Source organism: Phaenicophaeus curvirostris, unplaced genomic scaffold (assembly GCF_032191515.1).
Source record: "Phaenicophaeus curvirostris isolate KB17595 unplaced genomic scaffold, BPBGC_Pcur_1.0 scaffold_258, whole genome shotgun sequence".
NCBI lineage: Eukaryota > Metazoa > Chordata > Aves > Cuculiformes > Cuculidae > Phaenicophaeus > Phaenicophaeus curvirostris.
The window spans coordinates 1-25247 of record NW_027206872.1 but is presented as its reverse complement, the minus strand read 5'-3'; the positions used below and the strand labels follow the sequence as shown (position 1 = coordinate 25247).

The 25247-nt window shown below is 65.4% G+C and overlaps 1 protein-coding gene across 1 annotated transcript; it reads right to left on the bottom strand.

The window, feature by feature from the left end:
• Positions 1-369: 369 nt before the first annotated feature.
• Positions 370-4295, bottom strand: LOC138734816 (ly6/PLAUR domain-containing protein 3-like). The gene is made up of 5 exons (XM_069882633.1): positions 4277-4295; positions 3513-3674; positions 2918-3055; positions 971-1215; positions 370-931 (listed from the first exon to the last, which is right to left on the bottom strand). The coding sequence occupies exons 1-5, from the start codon at positions 4293-4295 to the stop codon at positions 419-421; spliced, it is 1077 nt and encodes a 358-aa protein (XP_069738734.1). The 3' UTR covers positions 370-418.
• Positions 4296-25247: the final 20952 nt, after the last annotated feature.

Below are 25247 nucleotides of genomic sequence, written 5' to 3'. Positions count from 1 at the left end.
TGGTGTCACTGGGACCCAACTGGGAGACCCCCAGACCCAACTGGTGTCACTGGGACCCAACTGGAAGACCCTGAGACCCAACTGGTGTCACTGGGACCCAACTGGGATTCCCGCAGACCCAACTGGTGTCACTGGGACTCAACTGGGAGACCCCCAGACCCAACTGGTGTCACTGGGACCCAACTGGGAGACCCCCAGACCCAACTGGTGTCACTGGGACCCAACTGGGAGACCCCCAGACCCAACTTGTGTCACTGGGACCCAACTGGGAGACCCCGAGACCCAACTGGTGTCACTGGGACCCAACTGGGAGACCCCCAGACCCAACTGGTGTCACTAGGACCCAACTGGAAGACCCCGAGACCCAACTGGTGTCCCCAGTTCCAAACTGGGAGCCTTTACTGGGGGGAGGGGCCCCTCAGAGCAGGGGCAGCAGCAGGAGGGGGAGGAGCCACCCCGCCCCCCCCAGGGCTTGGCCACGCCCCTTGACGCCATCTTGGTGCCCCGCCCGCCCGGCCGCCATCTTGTCTCTGGCCGCCATCTTGTCTCCGGGGTCAGCGGCCGCCACGTTGGGGTCAGCGGCGGCCATGTTGGGGTCAGCGGCGGCCATATTGGGGTCAGCGGCAGCCATATTGGGGTCAGCAGCCACCATATTGGGGTCAACGGCGGCCATATTGGGGTCAGCGGTGGCCATATTGGGGTCAGCGGCCGCCATATTGGGCTTGGCCAAGTGGCCATTGACCCTGTGGGCGCCCCCGGCAGCCATGTTGGCTTGGGTGGCGGCCATCTTGGTTGGCGAGACGCCCCCCCCGAAGCTCCCGTTGACCCCCTGGCGGGTCCCGTTGACCTTAGTGGGGCCGGCGGCCATCTTGGTGCCGTTGTTGGCCCTCTTGGTGGGGCTGTCGGCCATCTTGGTGCCACCGTCGGCCATCTTGGTGCTGTTTTCAGCCATCTTGGGGCCATCGGCCACCTCGGTGCTGTTGTCGGCCATCTTGGTCGGGGCTGGGGGGTGGGTGGGGCCGTGGCCGTGGGGCAGGAGCTCCAGGCGGGGCCGGTCGGGGGCGAAGAAGGTTTTGGTGTGGTTGCCGGGGCCTCCGTTGCAGAGGTCGCCGGCGCAGCAGGAGCCGCTCAGCCCCACGGCCTCGTCCCCGCGTTGCCCCTCGCAGCCCGGGGACTTCGCGCAGCCGCGCACCTCGCGCCACTGGCTCTCGCCGCCTGCCGCACAGACACACCAGTACGGACCAGTATGAACCAGTGCAAACCAGTCACCTGCTAATCCCCTCCCAGTGCCTCCCAGACCCTCCTAATCCCCTCCCAGCCCCTCCTAATCACCTCCCAGTGACCCCAATCCCTTCCCAGTGCCCCCCAGTCCCTCCAAATCCCCTCCCAGTCCCTCCTAATCACCTCCCAGTGCCTCCCACTCCCCCCAATCCCCTCCCAGCGCCTTCCAGTACTCTCCCAGTACCTCCCAGTCCCTCCCAATCCCCTCCCAGTGCCTCCCAGGCCCTCCTAATCCCCTTCCAGAGCCTCCTAGTCCCTTCCCAGTGCCTCCCAGTCCCTCATAATCACCTCCCAGTGCCTCCCAATCCCCTCCCAGTGCCTCCCAATCCCCTCCCAGTGACCCCAATCCCTTCCCAGTGCCTCCCAGTCCCTCCAAATCCCCTCCCAGTCCCTCCTAATCACCTCCCAGTGCCTTCCAGTCCACTCCCAGTGCCTCCCAGTCCCTCCTAATCCCCTTCCAGAGCCTCCTAGTCCCTTCCCAGTGCCTCCCAGTCCCTCATAATCACCTCCCAGTGCCTCCCAATCCCTCCCAATCCCCTCCCAATCCCCTCCTAATCCCCTCCCAGTGACCCCAATCCCTTCCCAGTGCCTCCCAGTCCCTCCCAATCCCCTCCCAGCCCCTCCTAATCCCCTCCCAGTGACCCCAATCCCTTCCCAGTGCCTCCCAGTCCCTCCAAATCCCCTCCCAGTCCCTCCAAATCCCCTCCCAGTCCCTCCTAATCACCTCCCAGTGCCTCCCACTACCCCCAATCCCCTCCCAGCGCCTTCCAGTACTCTCCCAGTACCTCCCAGTCCCTCCCAATCCCCTCCCACTGCCTCCCAGGCCCTCCTAATCCCCTTCCAGTGCCTCCCAGTCCCTCATAATCACCTTCCAGTGCCTCCCAGTCTCTCCCAATCCCCTCCCAGTGCCTCCTAATCCCCTCCCAGTGACCCCAATCCCTCCCCAGTGCCTCCCAGTCCCTCCAAATCCCCTCCCAGTCCCTCCTAATCACCTCCCAGTGCCTTCCAGTCCACTCCCAGTGCCTCCCAGTCCCTCCTAATCCCCTTCCAGAGCCTCCTAGTCCCTTCCCAGTGCCTCCCAGTCCCTCCTAATCCCCTTCCAGAGCCTCCCAGTCCCTCCCAATGCCTCCCAGTCCCTCCCAATCCCCTCCCAGTGCCTCCCAGTCCCTCCCAGTCCCTCCTAATCCCCTTCCAGAGCCTCCCAGTCCCTCCCAGTGCCTCCCAGTCCCTCCCAATCCCCTCCCAGTGCCTCCCAGTCCCTCCTATCCCCCTCCCAGTGACCTCAATCCCCTCCCAGTCCTCTCCCAGTGCCTTGCAGTTCCTCCCAGTCCCCTCCCAGTGCCTCCCAGTCCCCTCTAAGCGACTCCAAATGCCTCCCAGAACCTCCTGATCCCCTCCCAGTGCCCCCAATCCCCTCTCAGTCTCCTCCCAGTGCCTCTCAGTCCCTCCTATTCCCCTCCCAGTGCCCCCCAGTGCCTTCCAGTCCCCTCCCAGTGCCTCCCACTCCCTCCCAATCCCTTCCCAGTGCCTCCCAGTCCCTCCTATTCCCCTCCCAGTGCTTCCCAGTTCCCTCCCAGTGCCTCCCAGTGCCTCCCAGTGCCTCCCAGTCCCCTCCCAGTGCCCCCCTCCGGCTCACCCACGCTCATGGTGACGTTGCCATAGAAACAGGCGGTGAGGTCCCCGTAGCACTGGACGATGCTGGGGGGGTCGCAGGGGCCGTCGTCGGGGCAACCGTAACAGCGCAGCCCGTTGGGGGCCTGCTCGCTGCTGTTGCCTAGCAACGGGGGGGGGGGGGGGGGGTTAGCACAGTCCCCAGTAAAGCCCAGTGCCCTCCCAGTGCCCCCTAAACCCCTCCCAGTGCCCCCCAAACCCCTCCCAGTCCTTCCCAGTGCCCTCCAGTCTCCTCCCAGTGACCCCCAAACCCCTCCCGGTGCCCCCAAGTCCCTCCCAGTTCCCCACAGTTCCTTCCCAGCCCCTCCCAGTGACCCCCAATCCCCTCCCAGTACCCCCCAGTCCCCCCCTACTCCCTCCAAGTCCCCTCCCAGTGCCCCCCAGTCCCTCCCAGTGCCCCCCAGTCCCCTCCCAGTCCCCTCCCAGTGCCCCCCAGTCCCTCCCAGTGCCCCCCAGTCCCCTCCCAGTCCCCCCCAGCCCCCTCCCAGCGCCTCCCAGTGCCCCCCAATCCTCTCCCAGTGCCCCCAGTCCCCTCCCAGTCCCCCCCCCCCCCTCAGTACCGGGGTGCCCCCCGCTGTCCCCCAGTTCTCCGTTACAGGCCTCCCCCCGGCACTGGCGCCTCCGGGCGAAGAGGACGAGGCCCCCGAGCTGGAGGGCGCGAGACGTCGACCCCTCGAGGCCTCGAGCGCAGCCGGCCCAGAGCAGGGACAGGCGGCCATGGCCTGGGGGGGGAGGGGGGGGGTGGTTAGAGACCGAGGGGAGGGGTTAGAGGGGAGGGGGAGGGGTCAAGCCCCATAGAGACCCATAGAGACCCATAGAGACCCATATGGACCCCCCAGCCCCATAGGGAACCCCCTGACCCATAGGGAACCCCCTGACCCATAGGGACCCTCCAGCCCCATAGGGACCCCCCAGCCCCATAGGGACCCATAGAGCCCCATAGGGACCCATAGAGACCCATAGGGTCCCCCCAGCCCCACAGGGACCCATAGAGACCCATAGGGTCCCCCCAGCCCCACAGGGACCCCCCGTAGCCCCATAGGGACCCCCCAGCCCCACATCCCCCTACCCCACAGGGATCCCCCTGCCCCATAGAGACACCCCTGCCCCATAGGGACCCCCCCCTGCCCCATAGGGACCCCCCCGCAGCCCCATAGGGACCCCCTCCAGCCCCACAGGGACCCCCCGTAGCCCCATAGGGACCCCCCAGCCCCATAGGGACCCCCTCCAGCCCCATAGGAACCCCCCACAGCCCTATAGGGAACCCCTCCAGCCCCACAGGGACACCCCCCAGCCCCATAGGGACCCCCCCCCAGCCCCATACGGACCCCCTCCAGCCCCATACGGACCCCCCATAGCCCTATAGGGACCCCCCCAGCCCCACAGGGACCCCCCAGCCCCACATCCCCCTACCCCACAGGGATCCCCCTGCCCCATAGAGACACCCCTGCCCCATAGGGACCCCCCCCAGCCCCATAGGGACCCCCCCGCAGCCCCATAGGGACCCCCTCCAGCCCCACAGGGACCCCCCGTAGCCCCATAGGGACCCCCCAGCCCCACATCCCCCTGCCCCACAGGGATCCCCCTACCCCATAGAGACACCCCTGCCCCATAGGGACCCCCCAGCCCTATAGGGACCCCCCCAGCCCCATAGGGACCCCCCCCAGCCCCATAGGGACCCCCTCCAGCCCCATACGGACCCCCCATAGCCCTATAGGGACCCCCCCAGCCCCACAGGGACCCCCCAGCCCCACATCCCCCTACCCCACAAGGATCCCCCTGCCCCATAGAGACACCCCTGCCCCATAGGGACCCCCTCCAGCCCCATAGGAACCCCCCACAGCCCTATAGGGACCCCCTCCAGCCCCACAGGGACACCCCCCAGCCCCATAGGGACCCCCCCAGCCCCACAGGGACCCCCCAGCCCCACATCCCCCTACCCCACAGGGATCCCCCTGCCCCATAGAGACACCCCTGCCCCATAGGGACCCCCTCCAGCCCCATAGGAACCCCCCACAGCCCTATAGGGACCCCGTCCAGCCCCACAGGGACCCCCCGTAGCCCCATAGGGACCCCCCAGCCCCACATCCCCCTACCCCACAGGGATCCCCCTGCCCCATAGAGACACCCCTGCCCCATAGGGACCCCCCCGCAGCCCCATAGGGACCCCCTCCAGCCCCATACGGACCCCCCATAGCCCTATAGGGACCCCCCCAGCCCCACAGGGACCCCCCCCAGCCCCACATCCCCCTGCCCCACAGGGATCCCCCTACCCCATAGAGACACCCGTGCCCCATAGGGACCCCCTCCAGCCCCATAGGAACCCCCCACAGCCCTATAGGGAACCCCTCCAGCCCCACAGGGACACCCCCCAGCCCCATAGGGACCCCCCCCAGCCCCATAGGGACCCCCTCCAGCCCCATAGGGACCCCCCCCAGCCCCATAGGGCCCCCCCCAGCCCCACAGCCCCCCCCTCACTCCAGACGGCGTCGGCTCTCGCCTCCCCGCAGACGTCGCCCTCGCAGGCCTCGCTCGCCCCACGGCACCCGCCGGGCCCTGCCCCACAGCGCAGGCACCGCAGCCCCACGGCGCCTGCCCCACAGCCCCCGTCAGCCACCCCGACACCCCCCCCCCCTCTGCCCCCCAAGTCCCACCCCTGTGCCCCACAAGTGCCCCCCCTGCCCCACAAGTGCCCCCCCTGACCCCCAAGTCCCCCCTGCCCCCCAAGTTCCCTCGGCCCCACAAGTCCCCCTGTGCCCCACAAGCCCCCCTGTGCCCCCCAAGCCCTCCCCTGCCCCCCAAGTTCCCTCTGCCCCCCAAGTTCTCTCTGCCCCCCAAGTCCCCCTGTGCCCCACAAGCCCCTCTGTGCCCCCCAAGTCCCCTCCCTGCCCCCCAAGTTCCCCCCCTGCCCCCCAAGTGCCCCCCCTGCCCCACAAGTGCCCCCCCGACCCCCAAGTCCCCCCTGCCCCCCAAGTTCCCTCTGCCCCACAAGTCCCCCTGTGCCCCACAAGCCCCTCTGTGCCCCTCAAGCCCTCCCCTGCCCCACAAGTTCCCTCTGCCCCCCAAGTTCTCTCTGCCCCCCAAGTCCCCCTGTGCCCCACAAGCCCCTCTGTGCCCCCCAAGTCCCCTCCCTGCCCCCCAAGTTCCCCCCCTGCCCCCCAAGTGCCCCCCCTGCCCCACAAGTGCCCCCCCGACCCCCAAGTCCCCCCTGCCCCCCAAGTTCCCTCTGCCCCACAAGTCCCCCTGTGCCCCACAAGCCCCTCTGTGCCCCTCAAGCCCTCCCCTGCCCCACAAGTTCCCTCTGCCCCCCAAGTTCTCTCTGCCCCCCAAGTCCCCCTGTGCCCCACAAGCCCCTCTGTGCCCCCCAAGTCCCCTCCCTGCCCCCCAAGTTCCCCCCCTGCCCCCCAAGTGCCCCCCCTGCCCCACAAGTGCCCCCCCTGACCCCCAAGTCCCCCCTGCCCCCCAAGTTCCCCCTGCCCCCCAAGTCCCCCCTGCCCCACAAGTGCCCCCCCTGCCCCACAAGCTCCCCTGTGCCCCCCAAGCCCTCCCCTGCCCCCCAAGTTCCCTCTGCCCCCCAAGTTCTCTCTGCCCCCCAAGTCCCCCTGTGCCCCACAAGCCCCTCTGTGCCCCCCAAGTCCCCTCCCTGCCCCCCAAGCTCCCCCCCGCCCCCCAAGTCCCCCCTGCCCCCCAAGTCCCCTCCCTGCCCCCCAAGCTCCCCCCCGCCCCCCAAGTCCCCCCTGCCCCCCAAGTCCCCTCCCTGCCCCCCAAGTTCCCCCCCTGCCCCCCAAGTTCTCTCTGCCCCCCAAGTCCCCCCTGCCCCCCAAGTCCCCCCTGCCCCACAAGTGCCCCCCCTGCCCCACAAGCTCCCCCCCCGCCCCCCAAGTCCCTCTCTGCGCCCCAAACACCCCCCTGCCCCCCAAGTTCCTCCCTGCCCCACAAGTCCCACCCTTGCACCCCAAGATCCCCCATTGCCCCCCAAGTCCCTCCCTTGCCCCCCAAGTGCCCCCCTGACCCCCAAGTTCCCCCCTGCCCCACAAGCTCCCCCCCCGCCGGCCCCCCAAGTCCCTCTCTGCGCCCCAAACACCCCCCTGCCCCCCAAGTTCCCTCTGCCCCCCAAGTCCCCCTGTGCCCCCCAAGTTCCCTCTGCCCCCCAAGTCCCCCCCCTGCCCCCCAAGTGCCCCCCCCGCCCCCCACCGGGCAGCAGCAGCAGCAGCAGGAGGGGCAGCGGCCGGGGGTCGCCCCACAGCTCCCTGCCCCACATCTCGGCCTTGTCCGCGCCGTGGGGCGCAGCCGCCTGCGTTTAAGGGTGCGGGGGGGGGGGGGGTGGGGCAGGGTGGGGGCGCCCCGGGGCTCCCCGCCCCATAGATCAGCCCCACGGCCTCCCTGCCCCATAGATCAGCCCCATAGATCAGCCCCACGGCCTCCCTGCCCCATAGATCAGCCCCACGGCCTCCCTGCCCCATAGATCAGCCCCATAGATCAGCCCCACGGCCTCCCTGCCCCATAGATCAGCCCCATAGATCAGCCCCACGGCCTCTCTGCCCCATAGATCAACCCCACGGCCTCCCTGCCCCATAGATCAGCCCCATAGATCAGCCCCAGGGCCTCCCTGCCCCATAGATCAGCCCCATAGATCAGCCCCACGGCCTCCCTGCCCCATAGATCAGCCCCATAGATCAGCCCCACGGCCTCCCCGCCCCATAGATCAGCCCCATAGATCAGCCCCACGGCCTCCCTGCCCCATAGATCAGCCCCATAGATCAGCCCCAGGGCCTCCCTGCCCCATAGATCAGCCCCACAGCGCGACCCACGGCCTCCCTGCCCCATAGATCAGCCCCACGGCCTCCCCGCCCCATAGATCAGCCCCACAGCGCGACCCACGGCCTCCCCGTCCCATAGATCAGCCCCATAGCACGACCCACGGCCTCCCCGCCCCATAGATCAGCCCCACAGTGCGACCCAGGGCCTCCCTGCCCCATAGATCAGCCCCACGGCCTCCCTGCCCCATAGATCAGCCCCATAGATCAGCCCCACGGCCTCCCTGCCCCATAGATCAGCCCCAGGGCCTCCCTGCCCCATAGATCAGCCCCATAGATCAGCCCCACGGCCTCCCTGCCCCATAGATCAGCCCCATAGATCAGCCCCAGGGCCTCCCTGCCCCATAGATCAACCCCACAGCGCGACCCACGGCCTCCCCGCCCCATAGATCAGCCCCATAGATCAGCCCCATGGCCTCCCTGCCCCATAGATCAGCCCCACGGCCTCCCTGCCCCATAGATCAGCCCCATAGATCAGCCCCACGGCCTCCCTGCCCCATAGATCAGCCCCATAGATCAGCCCCACGGCCTCCCCGCCCCATAGATCAGCCCCATAGATCAGCCCCACGGCCTCCCTGCCCCATAGATCAGCCCCATAGATCAGCCCCACGGCCTCCCTGCCCCATAGATCAGCCCCATAGATCAGCCCCAGGGCCTCCCTGCCCCATAGATCAGCCCCATAGATCAGCCCCAGGGCCTCCCTGCCCCATAGATCAGCCCCATAGTGCGACCCACGGCCTCCCCGCCCCATAGATCAGCCCCACAGCGTGACCCACAGCCTCCCTGCCCCATAGATCAGCCCCATAGATCAGACCCAGGGCCTCCCTGCCCCATAGATCAGCCCCACGGCCTCCCTGCCCCATAGATCAGCCCCATAGATCAGTCCCACGGCCTCCCTGCCCCATAGATCAGCCCCACGGCCTCCCTGCCCCATAGATCAGCCCCATAGATCAGCCCCACGGCCTCCCTGCCCCATAGATCAGCCCCAGGGCCTCTCTGCCCCATAGATCAGCCCCACGGCCTCTCTGCCCCATAGATCACCCCCCAGCCCAGCCCCCCAGCCCAACCCCCCCCCTCCCTGCCCCACATCCCGGTTCCCACGCCCGGCCCTGCCCCACAAGTGACTCAGCCCCACGGCGCGGGGTGGGGGGGGGGGGAGGGGAGGCCCCACCCTGCCCCACCCAGAGCCCCGGGGGGGGAGTTGGGGGGTGGAGTGGGGGGGTAGGTGAGGCCCGTGACCCCCAACTTGTGGGGCAGGAATTGTTGGGGGGGGGGGGGGGCTGGACATCTCCCCATAGAGACCCCATAGACCCCATAGGGACCCCACAGAGACCCCACAGAGACCCCATAGAGACCCCACAGAGACCCCATAGGGACCCCATAGAGACCCCATAGAGACCCCACAGAGACCCCACAGAGACCCCATAGAGACCCATAGAGACCCCATAGAGACCCCATAGAGACCCCACAGAGACCCCACAGAGACCCCACAGAGACCCCATAGAGACCCCATAGAGACCCCACAGAGACCCCATAGAGACCCCATAGAGACCCCACAGAGACCCCACAGAGACCCCACAGAGACCCCATAGAGACCCCATAGAGACCCCACAGAGACCCCACAGAGACCCACAGAGACCCCACAGAGACCATAGAGACCCCATAGAGACCCCACAGAGACCCCACAGAGACCCCATAGAGACCCCATAGAGACCCCACAGAGACCCCATAGAGACCCCACAGAGACCCCTCAGAGACCCCACAGAGACCCACAGAGACCCCATAGAGACCCCACAGAGACCCCACAGAGACCCATAGAGACCCCACAGAGACCCCACAGAGACCCCACAGAGACCCCATAGAGACCCCACAGAGACCCCACTGAGACCCCACAGAGACCCCATAGAGACCCCAAAGAGACCCCATAGAGACCCCACAGAGACCCGTAGAGACCCCATAGAGACCCCATAGAGACCCATAGAGACCCCACAGAGACCCCACAGAGACCCCCTAGAGACCCCACAGAGACCCCACAGAGACCCCATAGAGACCCCACAGAGACCCCACAGAGACCCCATAGAGACCCCACAGAGACCCCATAGAGACCCCATAGAGACCCATAGAGACCCCACAGAGACCCATAGAGACCCCACAGACCCCACAGAGACCCCATAGAGACCCCACAGAGACCCCACAGAGACCCCACAGAGACCCCACAGAGACCCACAGAGACCCCATAGAGACCCCACAGAGACCCCACAGAGACCCCACAGAGACCCCATAGAGACCCCATAGAGACCCCACAGAGACCCCATAGAGACCCCACAGAGACCCCACAGAGACCCACAGAGACCCCACAGAGACCCCACAGAGACCCCACAGAGACCCCATAGAGACCCCACAGAGACCCCATAGAGACCCCACAGAGACCCCACAGAGACCATAGAGACCCCATAGAGACCCCACAGAGACCCCACAGAGACCCCACAGAGACCCCATAGAGACCCCATAGAGACCCCGCAGAGACCCCATAGAGACCCCACAGAGACCCCACAGAGACCCATAGAGACCCCATAGAGACCCATAGAGACCCCACAGAGACCCCCTAGAGACCCCACAGAGACCCCACAGAGACCCATAGAGACCCCATAGAGACCCCATAGAGACCCCACAGAGACCCCACAGAGACCCACAGAGACCCCACAGAGACCATAGAGACCCCATAGAGACCCCACAGAGACCCCACAGAGACCCCATAGAGACCCCATAGAGACCCCACAGAGACCCCACAGAGACCCCACAGAGACCCACAGAGACCCCATAGAGACCCCACAGAGACCCCACAGAGACCCATAGAGACCCCACAGAGACCCCACAGAGACCCCACAGAGACCCCATAGAGACCCCACAGAGACCCCACTGAGACCCCACAGAGACCCCATAGAGACCCCACAGAGACCCGTAGAGACCCCATAGAGACCCCATAGAGACCCATAGAGACCCCACAGAGACCCCACAGAGACCCCCTAGAGACCCCACAGAGACCCCACAGAGACCCCATAGAGACCCCACAGAGACCCCACAGAGACCCCATAGAGACCCCATAGAGACCCCACAGAGACCCCATAGAGACCCCATAGAGACCCATAGAGACCCCACAGAGACCCATAGAGACCCCACAGAGACCCCATAGAGACCCCACAGAGACCCCACAGAGACCCCACAGAGACCCCACAGAGACCCCATAGAGACCCCACAGAGACCCCACAGAGACCCCACAGAGACCCCATAGAGACCCCATAGAGACCCCACAGAGACCCCACAGAGACCCACAGAGACCCCACAGAGACCCCACAGAGACCCCACAGAGACCCCATAGAGACCCCACAGAGACCCCACAGAGACCATAGAGACCCCATAGAGACCCCACAGAGACCCCACAGAGACCCCACAGAGACCCCATAGAGACCCCATAGAGACCCCGCAGAGACCCCATAGAGACCCCACAGAGACCCCACAGAGACCCATAGAGACCCCATAGAGACCCATAGAGACCCCACAGAGACCCCCTAGAGACCCCACAGAGACCCCACAGAGACCCATAGAGACCCCATAGAGACCCCATAGAGACCCCACAGACCCCATAGAGACCCCATAGAGACCCCACAGAGACCCCATAGAGACCCCACAGAGACCCCACAGAGACCCCACAGAGACCCCATAGAGACCCCACAGAGACCCCATAGAGACCCACAGAGACCCCATAGAGACCCCATAGAGACCCCACAGAGACCCCATAGAGACCCCATAGAGACCCCACAGAGACCCCATAGAGACCCCATAGGGACCCCATAGAGACCCCATAGAGACCCCATAGAGACCCATAGAGACCCCATAGAGACCCACAGAGACCCCATAGAGACCCCATAGGGACCCCAGTGCCCCCCACTCCCTCCCAGTCCCTCCCAGTCCCCTCCCAGTGCCCCCCAGTCCCTCCCAGTGCCCCCCAATCCCCTCCCAGTGCCCCCCAGTCCCCCCCCCACTATAAACCGCTCCACGAGGCCAAGAACATGCTAAGAACATGTTAAGAACACGCTAAGAACACGCTGAGGCCAATAAATAGCGGGGGAGGGGCTCAGGGCTGGAGCAGGAGGGGGAGGGGGGCGAGGAGGAGGAGGAGGAGGGGGAGGGGCAGGTGGGGGAGGGGCTTGGGGGCCCCCCCCGAGAGGCCCTGGGGGGGGGCGGGGGGGGCAGGGGGGCGGCAAGGGGGGGGAGGGGCGGCCGCCAGCGAGGGGGACGAGGAGGCTCCTCCGGGGGCTTCGGGGACATCCCGGGGGGCACTGGGGACAGCGGGGGGGTCCGTCCCCTCCATGGGGACAGCGGACTCCGTGGCCACCACGAGGTTGTCCCCTCCCGGGGATGTGGGGACGGGTCCCACCATGGTGGTGGCATCTCTGGAGGCTTCATCGAGGTCCTCAGAGCAGTCCGGGACACCGGGACCCTCGGTCCCTGCCACGAGGACGTCCCCAGAGGGGGCCGTGGTGGCTTTGTCACCTCCTGGGGACGTGGGGATGGGTCCCACCATGGTGGTGGCATCTCTGGAGGCTTCCTCGAGGTCCTCAGAGCAGTCGGTGACACAGGGATCCTCGGTCCCTGTCACGAGGACGTCCCCAGAGGGAGCTGCGGTGGCTCTGTCACCTCCTGGGGACGTGGGGACAGGTCCCACCACGGTGGTTTCCTCTCTATCGACCACGTTGACGTCACCTGAAGTGACCCCAGATGGGTTGGTGACACCTGGTTGCTCCGTCCCCTCCATGAGGACGTTGGACTCAGTGGCCACCACGAGGTTGTCCCCTCCCGGGGACGTCAGGACGGGTCCAGCCATCGTGGTGGCATCTCTGGAGGCTTCCTCGAGGTCCCCTGAGGTGTCCCTGGGGTCTCCAGTGCCCCCAGGTCCCTGTGTCCCCTCCAGCAGAAGGTCCCCCCCATGGGTCACCGCGGCCGGGTCACACCTGGGGGACGTGGGGACGGCTCCAACCGTGGTCGTGGCCTCCCTGGAGGCTTCATCGAGGTCCCCAGAGCAGTCGGGGACACCGGGACCCTCGGTCCCTGCCACGAGGACGTCCCCAGAGGGGGCCGTGGTGGCTTTATCACCTCCTGGGGACGTGGGGACGGGCCCCACCATGGTGGTGGCATCTCTGGAGGCTTCAGCGAGGTCCCCAGAGCAGTCGGGGACACCGGGACCCTCGGTCCCTGCCACGAGGACGTCCCCAGAGGGGGCCGTGGTGGCTTTGTCACCTCCTGGGGACGTGGGGACGGGTCCCACCTCGGTGGTGGCATCTCTGGAGGCTTCATCGAGGTCCTCAGAGCAGTCAGTGATACTGGGACACTCGGTCCCTGCCACAACGACATCTCCAGCGTGGGCCGCGGTGGCTTTGTCACCTCCTGAGGACGTGGGGACGGGTCCCACCTCGGTGGTTTCCTCTCTATCGACCACGTTGACGTCACCTGAAGTGACCCCAGATGGGTTGGTGACACCCGGTTGCTCCGTCCCCTCCATGGTCACATCTCCATGAGTGGCCACCATGAGGTTGTCCCCTCCCTGGGACGTGGTGACACCTCCAGACGTGGTGGTTTCCTCTCTAAAGACCTCGGTGACGTTGTCCAAGGTGTCCCCAGGCTGCTTGGTGACACCCGGCTGCTCCGTCCCCTCCATGAGGACATTGGACTCGGTGGCCACCACGAGGTTGTCCCCTCCCGGGGACGTCAGGACGGGTCCCACCATGGTGGTGGCATCTCTGGAGGCTTCATCGAGGTCCTCAGAGCAGTCGGGGCCACCGGGACCCTCGGTCCCTGCCGCGAGGACGTCCCCAGAGGGGGCCGTGGTGGCTTTGTCACCTCCTGGGGACGTGGGGATGGGCCCCACCATGGTGGTGGCATCTCTGGAGGCTTCATCGAGGTCCTCAGAGCAGTCGGTGACACAGGGATCCTCGGTCCCTGCCACAACGACGTCTCCAGCGTGGGCCGTGGTGGCTTTGTCACCTCCTGGGGACGTGGGGACGGGTCCCACCTCGGTGGTTTCCTCTCTATCGACCACGTTGACGTCACCTGAAGTGACCCCAGATGGGTTGGTGACACCTGGTTGCTCCGTCCCCTCCATGGTCACATCTCCATGAGTGGCCACCATGAGGTTGTCCCCTCCCTGGGACGTGGTGACACCTCCGGACGTGGTGGTTTCCTCTCTAAAGACCTCAGTGACGTTGTCCAAGGTGTCCCCAGGCTGCTTGGTGACACCCGGCTGCTCCGTCCCCTCCATGAGGACATTGGACTCAGTGGCTACCATGAGGTTGTCCCCTCCCGGGGACGTCAGGACGGATCCAGCCATCGTGGTGGCATCTCTGGAGGCTTCATCGAGGTCCTCAGCGCAGTCGGGGACACCGGGACCCTCGGTCCCTGCCACGAGGACGTCCCCAGCGGGGGCCGTGGTGGCTTTGTCACCTCCTGGGGACGTGGGGATGGGTCCCACCATGGTGGTTTCCTCTCTAAAGACCTCGGTGACGTCACCTGAAGTGACCCCAGATGGGTTGGTGACACCCGGTTGCTCCGTCCCCTCCATGAGGACATTGGACTCAGTGGCCACCAAGAGGTTGTCCCCTCCCAGGGACGTCAGGACGGGTCCAGACATCGTGGTGGCATCTCTGGAGGCTTCCTCGAGGTCCTCAGAGGTGTCCCTGGGGTCTCCAGTGCCCCCAGGTCCCTGCGTCCCCTCCAGCAGAAGGTCCCCCCCATGGGTCACCGTGACCGGGTCACACCTGGGGGACGTGGGGACGGCTCCAACCGTGGTCGTGGCCTCCCTGGAGGCTTCATTAATGTCCCCAGAGCAGTCGGGGACACCGGGACCCTCGGTCCCTGCCACAAGGACGTCCCCAGAGGGGGCTGTGGTGGCTTTGTCACCTCCTGGGGACGTGGGGACGGGTCCCACCATGGTGGTGGCATCTCTGGAGGCTTCATCGAGGTCCTCAGAGCAGTCGGTGACACAGGGATCCTCGGTCCCTGCCACAAGGACGTCCCCAGAGGGGGCTGTGGTGGCTCTGTCACCTCCTGGGGACGTGGGGACAGGTCCCACCATGGTGGTGGCATCTCTGGAGGCTTCATCGAGGTCCTCAGAGCAGTCGGTGACACACGGATCCTCGGTCCCTGCCACAACGACGTCTCCAGCTTCGGCTGCGGTGGCTTTGTCACCTCCTGGGGACGTGGGGACGGGTCCCACCATGGTGGTTTCCTCTCTATCGACCACGTTGACGTCACCTGAAGTGACCCCAGATGGGTTGGTGACACCTGGTTGCTCCATCCCCTCCATGGTCACATCTCCATGAGTGGTCACCACGAGGTTGTCCCCTCCCTGGGACGTGGTGACACCTCCGGACGTGGTGGTTTCCTCTCTAAAGACCTCGGTGACGTTGTCCAAGGTGTCCCCAGGCTGCTTGGTGACACCCGGCTGCTCCGTCCCCTCCATGAGGACATTGGACTCAGTGGCCACCACGAGGTTGTCCCCTCCCGGGGACGTCAGGACGGGTCCAGCCATCGTGGTGGCATCTCTGGAGGCTTCATCGAGGTCCCCTGAGGTGTCCCTGGGGTCTCCAGTGCCCCCAGGTCCCTGCGTCCCCTCAGGCAGAAGGTCCCCCCCATGGGTCACCGCGGCCGGGTCACACCTGGGGGACGTGGGGACGGCTCCAACCGTGGTCGTGGCCTCCCTGGAGGCTTCATCGAGGTCCCCAGAGCAGTCGGGGACACCGGGACCCTCGGTCCCTGCCACGAGGACGTCCCCAGAGGGGGCTGTGGTGGCTTTGTCACCTCCTGGGGACGTGGGGACAGGTCCCACCATGGTGGTGGCATCTCTGGAGGCTTCATCGAGGTCCTCAGCGCAGTCGGTGACACAGGGATCCTCGGTCCCTGCCACAACGACGTCTCCAGCGTGGGCTGCGGTGGCTTTGTCACCTCCTGGGGACGTGGGGACGGGTCCCACCTCGGTGGTTTCCTCTCTATCGACCACGTTGATGTCACCTGAAGTGACCCCAGATGGGTTGGTGACACCTGGTTGCTCCGTCCCCTCCACGAGGACATTGGACTCAGTGGCCACCGCGAGGTTGTCCCCTCCCGGGGACGTCAGGACGGGTCCAGCCATCGTGGTGGCATCTCTGGAGGCTTCATCGAGGTCCTCAGCGCAGTCGGGGACACCGGGACCCTCGGTCCCTGCCGCGAGGACGTCCCCAGAGGGGGCCGTGGTGGCTTTGTCACCTCCTGGGGATGTGGGGACGGGTCCCACCATGGTGGTGGCATCTCTGGAGGCTTCATCGAGGTCCTCAGAGCAGTCGGTGACACAGGGATCCTCGGTCCCTGCCACAACGACGTCTCCAGCTCCGGCTGCGGTGGCTTTGTCACCTCCTGGGGACGTGGGGACGGGTCCCACCATGGTAGTTTCCTCTCTATTGACCACGTTGACGTCACCTGAAGTGACCCCAGATGGGTTGGTGACACCTGGTTGCTCCATCCCCTCCATGGTCACATCTCCATGAGTGGCCACCATGAGGTTGTCTCCTCCCTGGGACGTGTTGACACCTCCGGACGTGGTGGTTTCCTCTCTAAAGACCTCGGTGACGTCACCTGAAGTGACCCCAGATGGGTTGGTGACACCTGGTTGCTCCGTCCCCTCCATGGTCACATCTCCATGAGTGGCCACCATGAGGTTGTCCCCTCCCTGGGACGTGGTGACACCTCCGGACGTGGTGGTTTCCTCTCTAAAGACCTCGGTGACGTCACCTGAAGTGACCCCAGATGGGTTGGTGACACCTGGTTGCTCCGTCCCCTCCATGAGGACGTTGGACTCAGTGGCCACCACGAGGTTGTCCCCTCCCGGGGACGTCAGGACGGGTCCAGCCATCGTGGTGGCATCTCTGGAGGCTTCCTCGATGTCCTCAGAGGTGTCCCTGGGGTCTCCAGTGCCCCCAGGTCCCTGTGTCCCCTCCAGCAGAAGGTCCCCCCCATGGGTCACCGCGGCCGGGTCACACCTGGGGGACGTGGGGACGGCTCCAACCGTGGTCGTGGCCTCCCTGGAGGCTTCAGCGAGGTCCCCAGAGCAGTCGGGGACACCGGGACCCTCAGTCCCTGCCACGAGGACGTCCCCAGAGGGGGCTGCGGTGGCTCTGTCACCTCCTGGGGACGTGGGGACGGGTCCCACCATGGTGGTGGCATCTCTGGAGGCTTCATCGAGGTCCTCAGAGCAGTCAGTGATACCGGGACACTCGGTCCCTGCCAGAACGACATCTCCAGCGTGGGCCGCGGTGGCTTTGTCACCTCCAGAGGACGTGGGGACGGGTCCCACCTCGGTGGTTTCCTCTCTATCGACCACGTTGACGTCACCTGAAGTGACCCCAGATGGGTTGGTGACACCTGGTTGCTCCGTCCCCTCCATGAGGACATTGGACTCAGTGGCCACCATGAGGTTGTCCCCTCCCTGGGACGTGGTGACACCTCCGGACGTGGTAGTTTCCTCTCTAAAGACCTCGGTGACGTCACCTGAAGTGTCCCCAGATGGGTTGGTGACACCTGGTTGCTCCGTCCCCTCCATGAGGACATTGGACTCAGTGGCCACCACGAGGTTGTCCCCTCCCAGGGACGTCAGGATGGATCCAGACATCGTGGTGGCATCTCTGGAGGCTTCCTCAAGGTTCCCTGAGGTGTCCCTGGGGTCTCCAGTGCCCACAGGTCCCTGCGTCCCCTCCAGCAGAAGGTCCCCCCCATGGGTCACTGCGGCCGGGTCACACCTGGGGGACGTGGGGACGGCTCCAACCGTGGTCGTGGCCTCCCTGGAGGCTTCATTAATGTCCCCAGAGCAGTCGGGGACACCGGGACCCTCGGTCCCTGCCACGAGGAGGTCCCCAGAGGGGGCCGTGGTGGCTTTGTCACCTCCTGGGGACGTGGGGACGGGTCCCACCATGGTGGTGGCATCTCTGGAGGCTTCATCGAGGTCCTCAGAGCAGTCGGTGACACAGGGATCCTCAGTCCCTGCCACAACGACATCTCCAGCTTCGGCTGTGGTGGCTTTGTCACCTCCTGGGGACGTGGGGACGGGTCCCACCTCGGTGGTTTCCTCTCTATCGACCACGTTGACGTCACCTGAAGTGACCCCAGATGGGTTGGTGACACCTGGTTGCTCCGTCCCCTCCATGGTCGCATCTCCATGAGTGGCCACCATGAGGTTGTCCCCTCCCTGGGACGTGGTGACACCTCCGGACGTGGTGGTTTCCTCTCTAAAGACCTCAGTGACGTTGTCCAAGGTGTCCCCAGGCTGCTTGGTGACACCCGGCTGCTCCGTCCCCTCCACGAGGACATTGGACTCAGTGGCCACCACGAGGTTGTCCCCTCCCGGGGACGTCAGGACGGATCCAGACATCGTGGTGGCATCTCTGGAGGCTTCATTGAGGTCCTCAGAGCAGTCGGGGACACAGGGACCCTCGGTCCCTGCCACGAGGACGTCCCCAGAGGGGGCTGTGGTGGCTTTGTCACCTCCTGGGGACGTCAGGATGGGTCCCACCATGGTGGTGGCATCTCTGGAGGCTTCATCGAGGTCCTCAGAGCAGTCGGTGACACAGGGATCCTCAGTCCCTGCCACAACGACGTCTCCAGCGTGGGCTGCGGTGGCTTTGTCACCTCCTGGGGACGTGGGGACGGGTCCCACCATGGTGGTTTCCTCTCTATCGACCACGTTGACGTCACCTGAAGTGACCCCAGATGGGTTGGTGACACCTGGTTGCTCCGTCCCCTCCATGGTCACATCTCCATGAGTGGCCACCACGAGGTTGTCCCCTCCCTGGGACGTGGTGACACCTCCGGACGTGGTGGTTTCCTCTCTAAAGACCTCGGTGACGTTGTCCAAGGTGTCCCCAGGCTGCTTGGTGACACCCGGCTGCTCTGTCCTCTCCATGAGGACATTGGACTCAGTGGCCACCACGAGGTTGTCCCCTCCCGGGGACGTCAGGACGGGTCCAGCCATCGTGGTGGCATCTCTGGAGGCTTCATCGAGGTCCTCAGAGGTGTCCCTGGGGTCTCCTGTGCCCCCAGGTCCCTGCGTCCCCTCCAGCAGAAGGTCCCCCCCATGGGTCACCGCGGCCGGGTCACACCTGGGGGACGTGGGGACGGCTCCAACCGTGGTCGTGGCCTCCCTGGAGGCTTCATCGAGGTCCCCAGAGCAGTCGGGGACATCGGGACCCTCAGTCCCTGTCACGAGGACGTCCCCACCGTGGGCTGCGGTAGCTTTGTCACCTCCTGGGGACGTGGGGACGGGTCCCACCTCGGTGGTGGCATCTCTGGAGGCTTCATCGAGGTCCTCAGAGCAGTCGGTGACACAGGGATCCTCGGTCCCTGCCACAACGACGTCTCCAGCTTCGGCTGCGGTGGCTTTGTCACCTCCTGGGGACGTGGAGACAGGTCCCACCTCGGTGGTTTCCTCTCTATCGACCACGTTGACGTCACCTGAAGTGACCCCAGATGGGTTGGTGACACCCGGTTGCTCCGTCCCCTCCATGGTCACATCTCCATGAGTGGCCACCACGAGGTTGTCCCCTCCCGGGGACGTGGGGACAGGTCCCACCATGGTGGTGGCATCTCTGGAGGCTTCATTAATGTCCCCAGAGCAGTCGGGGACACCGGGACCCTCGGTCCCTGCCACGAGGACGTCCCCAGAGGGGGCTGCGGTGGCTTTGTCACGTCCTGGGGACATGGAGATGGGTCCCACCATGGTGGTGGCATCTCTGGAGGCTTCATCGAGGTCCTCAGAGCAGTCAGTGATACCGGGACACTCGGTCCCTGCCACAACGACATCTCCAGCGTGGGCCGCGGTGGCTTTGTCACCTCCTGGGGACGTGGGGACGGGTCCCACCTCGGTGGTTTCCTCTCTATCGACCACGTTGACGTCACCTGAAGTGACCCCAGATGGGTTGGTGACACCTGGTTGCTCCGTCCCCTCCACGAGGACGTTGGACTCCGTGGCCACCACGAGGTTGTCCCCTCCCGGGGACGTCAGGATGGGTCCAGCCATCGTGGTGGCATCTCTGGAGGCTTCCTCGAGGTCCCCTGAGGTGTCCCTGGGGTCTCCAGTGCCCCCAGGTCCCTGCGTCCCCTCCAGCAGAAGGTCCCCCCCATGGGTCACCGCGGCCGGGTCACACCTGGGGGACGTGGGGACGGCTCCAACCGTGGTCGTGGCCTCCCTGGAGGCTTCAGCGAGGTCCCCAGAGCAGTCGGGGACATCGGGACCCTCAGTTCCTGCCACGAGGACGTCTCCAGCGTGGGCTGTGGTGGCTTTGTCACCTCCTGGGGACGTGGGGACGGGTCCCACCATGGTGGTGGCATCTCTGGAGGCTTCATCGAGGTCCTCAGAGCAGTCGGTGACACAGGGATCCTCGGTCCCTGCCACAACGACGTCTCCAGCTTCGCCTGCAGTGGCTTTGTCACCTCCTGGGGAAGTGGGGACGGGTCCCACCATGGTGGTTTCCTCTCTATCGACCACGTTGACGTCACCTGAAGTGACCCCAGATGGGTTGGTGACACCTGGTTGCTCCGTCCCCTCCACGAGGACATTGGACTCAGTGGCCACCATGAGGTTGTCCCCTCCCTGGGATGTGGTGACACCTCCGGACGTGGTGGGTTCCTCTCTAAAGACCTCGGTGACGTCACCTGAAGTGACCCCAGATGGGTTGGTGACACCTGGTTGCTCCGTCCCCTCCACGAGGACGTTGGACTCCGTGGCCACCACGAGGTTGTCCCCTCCCGGGGACGTCAGGATGGGTCCAGCCATCGTGGTGGCATCTCTGGAGGCTTCATCGAGGTCCTCAGCGCAGTTGGGGACACCGGGACCCTCGGTCCCTGCCACGAGGACGTCCCCAGAGGGGGCTGTGGTGGCTTTGTCACCTCCTGGGGACGTGGGGACGGGTCCCACCATGGTGGTGGCATCTCTGGAGGCTTCATCGAGGTCCTCAGCGCAGTCGGGGACACCGGGACCCTCGGTCCCTGCCGCGAGGACGTCCCCAGCGGGGGCCGTGGTGGCTTTGTCACCTCCTGGGGACGTGGGGACGGGTCCCACCTGGTTGGTGGTGGCATCTCGGGGGTCTCGGTGGCCGGGGTGGCAGCGGGGGAAGGGCGTGGGGGCCGCCCCGCAGGGTCCGGCCGCACCTGGGGGGGGGACAGCGGGTCAGAGGGGGGCCCTATAGCACCTCTAGGGCCCTATAGCACCTCTAGGGACCTTATAGCACCCGTGGGACCCCATGGCACCCATAGGAACCCTACAGCACCCATAGGAACCCTATAGAACCCCTGGGAACCCTATAGAACCCATGGGACCCTTAGAGAGCCCCTCGGAGCCTGTAGCACCCACGGGACCCTATAGGATGCGTAGGAACCCTATAGCACCCCTGGGAACTCTATAGAGCCCCTAGGACCCTATAGCACCAATAGGAACCCTATAGCACCCATGGGACCCTATAGGACGCATAGGAACCCTATAGGGTCCATGGGAGCCCTATAGGACCTGTGGGACCCCTAACACCCTACAGCACCCACGGGAGCCCTATGGCACCCGTAGGGACCCTATAGAGCCCCTAGGACCCTGTAGCACCACATAGAGCCCTTAAGACCCTATAGCACCCATGGGACCCTTATAGAGCCTCTAGGACCCTATAGCACCGATAGGAACCCAATAGGACCACACAGAACCCCTAGGACCCTATAGGACCCCTATAGCACCCATGGGAACCCCATTAGCCCACACAGAACCCCTAGGACCCTATAGCACCCCTGGGACCCTATAGGACCCCTGGGACCCCCATAGCCCCACCTAGAACCTATAGGACCCTATAGCACCCACAGGAACCCAATTAGAGCACCTAGAGGCCCTCGGACCCTATAGCACCCATGGGAGCCCCCAGCCCCCTATAGCACCTATAGGGCCCCATAGCCCCCCTTTCTGCCCCATAGCACCCATGGGATCCCATAGCCCCCTATAGCCCCCCATAGCGCCCATAGCCCCCCATAGCATCCTATAGCACCTCATTAGCCCCCTATAACACCTATGGGACCCCATAGCCCCTATAGCCCCCATAGCACCCCATAGCCCCCCATAGCCCTTATAGCGCCCCATAGCCCCCCATAGCATCCATAGGATCCCATAGCCCCCATAACCCCCTATAGCACCCCATAGCATCCTATAGCACCCATGGGATCCCATAGCCCCCCATAGCACCCTATAGCCCCCCATAGCATCCATAGGATCCCATAACCCCCATAACCCCCTATAGCACCCCATAGCCCCCATGGGATCCCATAGCCCCCATAGCATCCTATAGCCCCTATAGCCCCCCACAGTGCCCTATAGCCCCCCATAGCATCCATAGGACCCCATAGCCCCCATAACCCCCTAGAGCACCCCATAGCCCCCCATAGCCCCCATGGGATCCCATAGCCCCCATAGCATCCTATAGCCCCTATAGCCCCCCACAGTGCCCTATAGCCCCCCATAGCATCCATAGGACCCCATAGCCCCCATAACCCCCTAGAGCACCCCATAGCCCCCCATAGCCCCCATGGGATCCCATAGCCCCCATAGCATCCTATAGCCCCTATAGCCCCCCACAGTGCCCTATAGCCCCCCATAGCATCCATAGGACCCCATAGCCCCCATAACCCCCTAGAGCACCCCATAGCCCCCCATAGCCCCCATGGGATCCCATAGCCCCTATAGCATCCCATAGCGCCCCATAGCCCCCTATAGCCCCTATAGCCCCCCATAGCATCCTATAGCCCTCATAGCCCCTATAGCACCCCATAGCCCCCATGGGATCCCATAGGTCCCCATAGCCCCCATGGGATCCCATAGCCCTCTATAGCCCCTATACGCCCCCATGGGATCCCAAAGGCCCCTATAGCCCCCCCCATAGCCCCCATGGGATCCCATAGGTCCCCATAGCCCCCCATAGCCCCCATGGGATCCCATAGCCCCCCATAGCCCTCTATAGCCCCCATAGCACCTATGGGATCCCATGCGCCCCTATAGCCCCCCATAGCATCCTATAGCCCCCATAGGCCCCCATAGTGCCCTATAGCCCCCCATAGCATCCATAGGATCCCATAGCCCCCATAACCCTCTACAGCACCCCATAGCATCCATAGGATCCCATAGCCCCTATAACCCCTTAGAGCACCCCATAGCACCCATGGGTTCCCATAGCCCCTCATAGCACCCTAGAGCACCCAATAGTACCCTATAGCACCCATGGGATCCCATAGCCCCCATAGCCCCCCATAGCATCCTATAGCCCCTATACACCCCCATGGGATCCCAGAGGTCCCCATAGCCCCCATAGCGCCCCATGGGATCCCATAGCCCCCATAGCCCTCTATAGACCCCCATAGCCCCCCATAGTGCCCTATAGCCCCCCATAGCATCCATAGGACCCCATAGCCCCCATAAACCCCCATAGCGCCCCATGGGATCCCATAGCCCCCCATAGCCCCCCATAGCCCCCATGGGATCCCATAGCCCCCATAGCCCCCATAGCCCCCCTATAGCCCCCCTATAGCCCCCCTATAGCCCCTCGCACCCAGCAGCAGGGCTCCCAGCGCCAGCAGCCGCAGCCCCATGGCTGGGGGGGACCCCGCGGGGGCGCCCCTAAATGCCGGCCCCGCAGCCCGCCCCACAATTAGTGGGGAACGCTGCCCCGCCCCCCCCCACGCCCCCCCCCACGCCCCACAGGCACCCCGCGGGGGGACCCCCCCACCCATAGGGACCCATAGGCACCCCATAGGGACCCAGAGAGACCCCCTGGACCCATAGGGACCCCATAGAGACCCCCAGGGAGCCCCCTGACCCATAGGGACCCCATAGGGACCCCCCCTGACCCATAGGGACCCATAGGGACCTCCCCAACCCATAGCGACCCATAGGGTCCCCCCTGACCCATAGGGACCCCCCTGACCCATAAGGATCCATAGGGATCCTCCTGACCCATAGGGACCCCATAGAGACCCCCAGGGAGCCCCCTGACCCATAGGGATCCATAGGGACCCCCTGCCCCATAGCTCCTATAGAGACTCTCCTGCCCCATAGGGACCCCTATAGAACCCCCTGCCCCATAGGGACCCCCTGCCTCATGGGGAGCCCCTGCCCCATAGGGACCCCCTGCCCCATAGCACCTATAGAGACTCTCCTGCCTCATAAGGACCCCCTGCCCCATAGGGACCCTGTGCCCCATAGGGACCCCCCTGCCCCATAGCACCTATAGGGAACCCCCTGCCCCATAGGGACCTATAGGCACCCCCTGCCTCATGAGGACCCCCTGCCCCATAGCACCTATAGAGACTCTCCTGCCCCATAAGGACCCCCTGCCCCATAGGGACCCCCCCTGCCCCATAGCACCTATAGGGACCCCCTGCCCCATAGGGACCCCCCTGCCCCATAGCACCTATAGGGACCCCCTGCCCCATAGGGACCCCCTGCCCCATAGCACCTATAGAGATCCCCTGCCCCATAGGGACCCCCCCTGCCCCATAGCACCTATAGAGACCCCCTGCCCCATAGGGACCCCCATGCCCCATAGCACCTATAGAGACCCCCCTGCCCCATAGGGACCCCCTGCCCCATAGCACCTATAGGGACCCCCTGCCCCATAGGGACCCCCCTGCCCCATAGCACCTATAGGGAACCCCTGCCCCATAGGGACCCCCCTGCCCCATAGCACCTATAGAGACACCCTGCCCCATAGAGACCCCCTGCCCCATAGGGACCCCCCCTGCCCCATAGCACCTATAGAGACCCCCTGCCCCATAGGGACCCCCTGCCCCATAGGGACCCCCATGCCCCATAGCACCTATAGGGACCCCCCTGCCCCATAGGGACCCCCTGCCCCATAGGGACCCCAGCCCCATAGGGACCCCCCTGCCCCATAGCACCTATAGAGACCCCCTGCCCCATAGGGACCCCCCTGCCCCATAGGGACCCCCCTGCCCCATAGCACCTATAGAGACCCCCTGCCCCATAGGGACCCCCTGCCCCATAGCACCTATAGAGACCCCCTGCCCCATAGGGACCCCCCTGCCCCATAGCACCTATAGAGAACCCCTGCCCCATAGGGACCCCGTGCCCCATAGCACCTATAGGGACCCCCCTGCCCCATAGCACCTATAGGCCCCCCCTGCCCTATAGCCCCCCCCCCGCGCCTCTTTACCCCCCATCCCCCACCCCCCCCCCCCGCCCCACTTTCCGCCCGTGGGCGCTGTTTGTTCCCCGCGGGGCGGAGCCCCCCCCACTAATTACTTCCCTCCCCCCACTAATTACTCCCCCCCCCTATTAATTAGGGCTCCCACGCAGGGAAGGGGGGGGGGGAACCCTCAACTTCCGGTCTCCCCACCCCCACCCCCCCACGCGCTTCT

Coding starts and splice junctions, on each gene's coding strand:
- LOC138734816 (XM_069882633.1), bottom strand. Junction 3,056..3,512: donor GGACAGCGGGGGGCACCCCG/GTACTGAGGGGG, acceptor CCCCGTTGCTAG/GCAACAGCAGCGAGCAGGCC. Junction 932..970: donor TGGCCGACAACAGCACCGAG/GTGGCCGATGGC, acceptor AACAGCACCAAG/ATGGCCGACGGTGGCACCAA.